This window comes from Etheostoma spectabile, chromosome 1 (assembly GCF_008692095.1).
Source record: "Etheostoma spectabile isolate EspeVRDwgs_2016 chromosome 1, UIUC_Espe_1.0, whole genome shotgun sequence".
In the NCBI taxonomy this organism is placed as follows: domain Eukaryota; kingdom Metazoa; phylum Chordata; class Actinopteri; order Perciformes; family Percidae; genus Etheostoma; species Etheostoma spectabile.
Genome location: NC_045733.1, coordinates 27,926,392 through 27,934,077, shown reverse-complemented (window position 1 = coordinate 27,934,077; position 7,686 = coordinate 27,926,392). Strand labels below are relative to the sequence as shown.

General features: G+C 37.9%; 1 protein-coding gene across 1 annotated transcript in view; it reads left to right on the top strand.

The window, feature by feature from the left end:
* cskl (c-src tyrosine kinase-like) overlaps positions 1 to 7,686 on the top strand; it is a 51,726-nt gene that overhangs the window by 28,987 nt on the left and 15,053 nt on the right. Inside the window, exons 2-4 of the mRNA XM_032524050.1 lie at positions 2,347 to 2,431; positions 5,249 to 5,362; positions 6,399 to 6,511. Coding sequence (XP_032379941.1) covers positions 2,417 to 2,431; positions 5,249 to 5,362; positions 6,399 to 6,511 — 242 coding nt within the window. The 5' untranslated portion in view covers positions 2,347 to 2,416. The remainder of the gene's footprint in view (positions 1 to 2,346; positions 2,432 to 5,248; positions 5,363 to 6,398; positions 6,512 to 7,686) is intronic.

The following is a 7,686-nucleotide window of genomic DNA, read 5'->3' as shown; positions in this document are numbered from 1 at the left end:
ATCACGCAAATTTGATCGTGGGAAGTCAAAATCGTCAAAAACCTGTATGTACACCTGTAGACAGACGCAGACCCTCATTCTTTTAGCTACACACTTTTACACTTCTGCTAGGTTTAAACACACCTATCCAGAGATTGACTCTTTTTAGTTGTATTGCATACTGAGATACATTATGTACATTCTCACATCACTTTTTCCCCCTCCCCTCTGTTGGCATCGCTCTCTCTCTTCTCTCTTGTCACTGTATCAAGGTTGCCTTTAAAAGACTTGTTTTTGGCTGCAAAAAGTAAGATATACAAATACAGAGAGTCGCTTTCTACTCATTTCCGATTTAAGGATTTCAGATTATTCCAATCTGTAGGAATCACCAGCATTGCATATTGTATATGGGAAATATGAGTTACAATTGCAGAAAATGGGTTTTCGTTAATGAAATATACATACACGCTATGTAAAACTCTATTGAGTTTTTGAAAAAATTAGTTGTTGATGCAGATCTGTACACTGATATCAAACTAAAATCAAAAAAGTGTGTGTGTATGGCTACACTGTTTTTTACATGGTTTTGTTGTTTACTGTTACAGTATCAATCCATTTTATTGCCAAAACATCTCTTTGCATGTGCACCATATATTTACATGCACAGTAAAGGTGTAATCAATGTATTTGCACCAATGGCTTTTCAGAACAGTGACTTCATCATGTGGGAGTCAGAACTATTATTCCACATACTCTACATACTGACATATTTCCTTATCTTTTGTATTGCAGCTTATCTTTCATCTTTTGCAAGGATCGCCCTGGGTCACTAATGTCTATGGCTGGTTACCGAATTCAATACTTTTTTGGCACCGAAAACAAATTTCCTCCTTAGTATCGAGAATTGCAAAAAGGCCTCATCACTCAATACCAAAATTCAATACCTAAGGAGAAAATCTCGTCAGTGAGCCAATGAGCATGCAGCATGCTTCTACCCAGATATAATAATGCTGGTGGTTGGCTGTCTAACGTTACGCATGGTAGAGACATGCAGGAAAAGCTGTGTTATGCACAGAGGGGCTCAAATAGTAGTAGATAATAGATAAATAAATAAAAAATGTGTGCTCTAATTTTATTTCTTTTTGTTAAAATGGATTTTATAAAATCTGATATCGGTACCGCTACCGCAACATTTTTTTTAATGATACCCAGCCCTACTCATGTCATGTTATCATTAGGCTTTTTACACTAAAATTATAGCCAAATCCATATCATGGTACATCATTTTACAACTTTTTATGTTTATACCAGTTGTACCACCAACTCCAGCTGTAAAAGTAGAATATGTAGAAGTGAAATACTAAAAGGTAATTTGCAGACCAGACATTTGAATTGGTTGGTCTTATACTTGCCTGGGATGTGTGGTTGTTTGCTTGCACTTTCCTGTGACCTATTTGTGGACATACAGTGCACCTGTCCATTAAAATAGGTTGTGCATGTCAAGATATAAACATATGGAATGTGATAACCATTTCAGGTCTTATGGTTCTGAAACAGTGACCACAAGACCGATATCTCTAGTAGGGGTGGGAAAAATAATCGATTCTTAGATGCCTCGTGATTCTCTCTAGAACGATTTGATGCTCAATTCTGAACACAGCCTGAGGTTTAAACATAGCCAGGGTGACATTGCACTATACAGTAGTATAACACCTGGTTAATAATCAAGTATCATGTATCATCAAAGTAACAATAATAACACTATTTCTTTATTTAAAAGTTACTGTCTCCAGATATGTAGAAATCAGTAAACAAAGTGACTAAAAGAGTATGGGATAATGGAGAAAAACACACACAAATGCCCAAAAGGAACAACAAATTACATTTTGTATATATACACATGATCTAATAAGATATACTGTACATAAAAGAATTAGACTAAATACATATAGGCTGTTTCATCTACTTTATCATATTACATCTGACCATCACCTCTAAGTCTTAATCATGGAATGGCTACAAAATAAAAACCTCAGTAGACTAAACATTTCATTAAAACTTGTGTGTGACAAATACTGTACATGTAAAAATCTAACAAAATCAGATTTATATGTAGCCTATATATTTTGTAAATCACGCATGGAAATGTACATAAAAAAAATCGATGCATCGAGATGCTTTGATAATCTGTAGAATCGAATCGTTTGCCTCTGATTCGGAATGGAATCGTGAGATGCCAAGAGATTCCCATCCCTGATCTCTAATGTAGAGAAAGACCCAAAAAGTGTGCCAATTTCAGAATATAGCTTGCATTCAGCCTATAAAAAAAGAGTGTTGTATTTTTAATGCTTTTCTTTTCTTGTTACAGCTCTGATGGTACTAGCTGAACACTGACCGCTTCCTGCCTGAGGACACCTGCTGCCCAATTCCCTTCATCATGTCTGGGATGCATGTAAGTGAACCATGCATTGCTTTTTTTTTTAAATATATACTGTATATTGGCCAATATATCGGCATATCGGTATCGGCCTTAAAAATCCTTTATCGGTCGGGCTCTAGCACGGTATACCTTTTTGGTCATACCACTGGTTCTTAATATCTTCCTGTAATGTGCTTCAGTTTTGACGCAGATACACAAACATGCATGCAGACTGCGTGCAAGACACAGAGGTGCTGAAAGAAACCCATATCTGTAGCAACGTATCACTGTAATACACACAGCCGATGAGCACACATCCATCAAAGTGTCCGGCTCGGTTCTAGTGGTTTCACATTACCTGACTGTCGCAGTTGTTTAACTAATGCTTCTCAAGTGCGAGCTTCAGCGCGGGATTACTTTCTCTACTGCATCGTGCCTTCACATGTCCTCATTGATCCGGGTTGTTTTTCATCCATCACACCACAGTGCTCCACTACAGTCAGGGGACGGATGTTTATTTTTAGAGTTTAAAGAGATCAAGGTTGGGTTCCACCTACACATTCTGAATTGGTTACAATCTTATGGAAGTGTGATCACATAGAATGAGAGAATGCAATATTGTCCTACACATGAGTCAAGCAATGTTACAATGATTGCATTTTTTCCTTGTCTTTTGTTTCTTACTAGCTTTCGGAAGTAATACTTTTTTTAATTTTTTTTATAAAGATTATATTTTTGGGCATTTTAGGCCTTTATTTGACAGGACAGCTGAAGACATGAAAGGGGAATGGCATGCAGCAAAGGGCTGCAGGTTGGAGTCGAACCCCAGCCCGTTGCTTCGAGGAATAAACCTCTATATATGGCCGCCCGCTCTACCAAATGTGCTATCTGGGTGCCCTATCATTACTTTTTTGACAGTGAATCTTAGTTGCAACTAATAATTAATGTTGTAACGACGCAATCAATAATCATATCAGAATTATTCTCCATATTTGAGCCTCAAAACCTGACATAAAACTGTGGTTTATGCATTATGGATTTAGTGTGATTCTGGCTTAAGCTTGATAGTGGGTTTCTAGAACTATACAGTGGATTTCTGTAGTTCAAGAAGTCACTTTTTTTTCTGGACCAGACTATTTTGAGGGGCAGCCGTGTGACCTATTGGTCGTCTTACCAACCTGTGACCAAAAGGTCAAGAGACACTTGCATGAATATGCCATTTTAAAACTTTCAGTCATCAGATCCCAAAAAAACTGACTAATTAGTGTCACTTTCCTTTTAAGGAAGAACACAGCGGGGAAGCCTATGTTGGCACTAAAACATGTGGATGCAGCTTCCAGTTAAATGTAGCCCATGGTTTTCTGCTCCAGTTTCTTTGTGTGTTTCACTTGGCTACATTTTAAATTACTAGAGATCCTTACGGAAATATCACCAGCAATATTTGGTTCAAGTGACCAAATGGAAATTAATATCAGTCCAAATTCATCGTGTAGAATTGACTGAGACTGCATCAGACTGCATCAGACACATTCAGCAGCACCGTGTGTTGTCAGGAATAAAGCAGCTTGTATAAAGAGCTTGCCCGCTCACTCACACCTGCTGCTTTGTACTCTGGCTTTCTCATTTCATCTCATTCACTCAGTTGTGTTATGTTTTTCATCACACCCACTGTACCGATCTAACAGTGCAGACTGAATACACCAAGCTTCCTTATCATAGCTTTCATTTCATTTACATAGCTTTTCATTTACATTTGTGTTTTAGACAGTATTCAGAGTGACTGATGATGAGCGCGGCTAGCCTCTCAAGAAATATTCGATCTGATGCTGCAACTGTGGTATAATGACTTCATTTAATTTGAGCCAGAGAACAGACAATGCCTCACAGAGAGCACAGATTATTTTAGTTTTTAAAGGGCTCTCAGGGTTTTCCAGCTCATTTAGACTTCTGCATAGTTGGATGGAAATTACTTAAGGTCACAAACAGAGCAATAAGATTAATAAAGGTGAATTTTTACCCAGCTGTGTGTATAGGATATATTTTATTAATTCATTTCATGTATTTATTTATATCTGCTAAGAGTTCACAGTGAGATTGAAGTCCCAGCAGCCATAGGACAAAGGGCAGTCAGTTACCTTGGACCGTAGGGATGAGTCCAAAATCATGTGGGAGGAGCTATCGACTGTAAATAATGAAAATAAAGTTATTTCTCTAAACAGATTAAAATGGACAAGAAAGCTGAAACACATTTTCTTTCAAGATACTGCAATTTTACCTCTCCTTTCTGAAGATGATACTAAGGTGTTATGTAGGTTCTATAGCGTACAGTGAAGGCATTACAACAAGCTGTTTATTGATTTCACAGTTTTCCGACCAGGCTGAAAACTTTTCTTTTCTCTTTTTTACCCATTACTTAATACAGTGGTGGCATACTGTATGTGGGAAAATCAGAAAAGATGTCCAGGTGAACATCCATTTAAACTTCTGTTGTGTTACGTGAACAGATGCTACGAGTCAGTTTAGTGTTTATTCTGACTATTTGATGAGTTTTTTGTAGCTAACTGCACAGAATAATCACATTGACAACGGACAATGAATCACGTCCTTTGCGATCTTGAAGAAAAGCAACCTTCTTGCTGAGAGGCTGTGGTGTTATCTGAACCAAAATGTCATTGTCAGATAGAACTTGCAAGCCATTTAATTATTTCCACGTCCTCCCTCATTGCCTTGTTACCTCTGTTTTTTTACTCTGTTGTATGTCACAAATACCTGTCAGTTCAGCTCCTCGGACTAAACTTGAGTTACACCACTGTGATTAATGTTGATTCCTTTCTGCCTTATGTGATGTAGGCACCATGGTCAACTGGTTCAGAGTGTGTAGCCAAGTACAACTTCCAGACTGCCAACGAACAGGACCTGCCTTTCTGTAAAGGAGATGTGCTGACCATCATCGGAGCCACCCGGGTGAGTAGGCAGATGGCTCGGAATATGTTAGAAATGTTGCACATTGTACTAAATTAGCGCTCAAAGCTGCTATCCTAGCCAAATGATCATTATTCACAGAATCATCCAAGAGTAATTCTTCAAAAGGTTTTAATGTACTTCTTTATGGGGTTGTACAGTAAGGCCCATATTATATACATATAGAAAGTATCTGTTCCCCAGTTAATGATCATGTACTGAATACTGGAAATTTGAAATTGCAATATTAAAGTAAAAAAGTGTCTACAGGACTGTCACACAAGCAGTACCATTCTCACCCCACTTAATGTTCCTTAATTCAGTTAATGGCATCTCCAGACGGCTCAGTACTTGTCTTCTCTAATATTCTTTATATTCAACTTTTGTTATGTCTCAGAAAGCAACTTACATTAATGATTCCAGGATTAAAGAACAGCTTCTTTTTCGAGCTTGAAATACCCAATGCAGCCGTTTTAGCTTAACTGAAATGGTCTAGCCAACAATAGCAGAAGTAACTGAAAGCCATGTGTAATTTTTTATTCTTAATTTAATATTATTCAAATTAGATTATGGACCAATTGTTAAAGTGTTAAAGACAACCAAAAGCTCACCACCTAATGCTGATATCCTAAAAGGTTAATATATCAATTGGCATGCTGCTAACAATTGCAGTCATGCAATTAGCGAAATATACTGTACGTCGACAAGGCACTGTATGTCGACAAGGCAGAAAAAAATCAATTATAGCCGAAAAAATATTGACATGCAAAATATCTGAAATCCCAGTGAACATACAGTGATTTAATAAAATAGCGTTATAGCACCAGTCACTGGATTTCCTTTTACCTAGAGGCACTCTCTGGCTCCTGCTTCAGATATACAGCAGCCACCACTGCTTGCAATAACCGATGGCCACAAATATCTTATTGAAACGGTGGCGTTAAAGTGGATCCTCACTTACAAAATGACTTTGTAGCCTACCTCAGTCATTAGCACCAGTGTTAAGGTTGTGTTGTTGTTGTTTGTTTGACTGTTTCAGGACCCCAACTGGTACAGAGCGAGAAACACAGTGGGCAGAGAGGGCACCATCCCGGCTAACTATGTCCAGAAAAGGGAAGGAGTCAAGTCGGGAGGGAAGCTCAGTCTTATGCCGTAAGTATCCCAGGGTTAATGAATGAGAAAAAAACCCAAATAACTGTGTGTGTGTGTCTGTGAGTGTGGGTTGTCTTGGATGTCTCATGTATTTATTCATTTTGAAGCGCATATATATATATATATATATATATATATATATACACACACACACACACACACACACACACACACACACACACACACACACACACACACACACACACACACACTCAAGCATTATGTTTGAAATATAAATAGTACACGGTAATTGGGTTCACACATAAAAAATGGTTGGCCATTTGTTTAGATAACTGTAGAATGTCAACCGTATTTTGAAAAGAACGTTCTGGGAAACCAATGATACGTAATGCCAATGTAAATACGATGGCATGCAGCAGTAATCAAAATAACAATTTGAGCTATATTTTTGAGTCTTGTACAGCTTTGCCCCATGTGCTCTCGTTCCTTTTTTTAAGTGTGTGAACAAGTTGTCGTACCTAAGTTCACTTCTATTCCCTGCAGCGAGGAAAAATGTAGTGTTGATTTCAAAAGTCAGGCAAAGCATCAAAAGATGGAAATTCCGTCTTTTGGTTCGTACTGAGTCTTCCATTGTCTGTGTCTGACTACAAACGATGCCAGGACCAGCTGTGCACTACATTTGAATCAGGCTCTTTGAAATGACAGCTATTTGAAAAAGAGGAAAACATAACGCAAGGCATATGCAAATGAAGCGAGACATGAAAGCCGAGAGCACACAGGCTACCGCAGTATCATCACATAACTATCAGATGTTGTCATCTGAAGGCTGCCAAAGCTTTTGTGTTCATCCTTGAAATAATAATTAACAAGTATTCAAACCTCACAGATTAGTGAAATGAGTTTTTATGAGTGTAATGAGTGTTTCAAAGATGTGAGAACATGTAAAATTATAACAAGGGGATAGTCACCATCAGTCATATTGAAATGAATATAGCAGCATTTGTAAAGTCAGACCCAATCTTTGAACATACTTTATTAAAAGGTCCCATGACATGGTGCTCTTTGGATGCTTTTGTATAGGCCTGCGTGGTCCCCTAATACCCTAATATCATATCTGAAGTCTCTTTCCTAAAATTCAGCCTTGGTGCAGTATTAGAGCCAGTCCCACAATGAGCTTTCCTTAGTATGTGCCATTTTCTGTGTCTGTAGCTTTT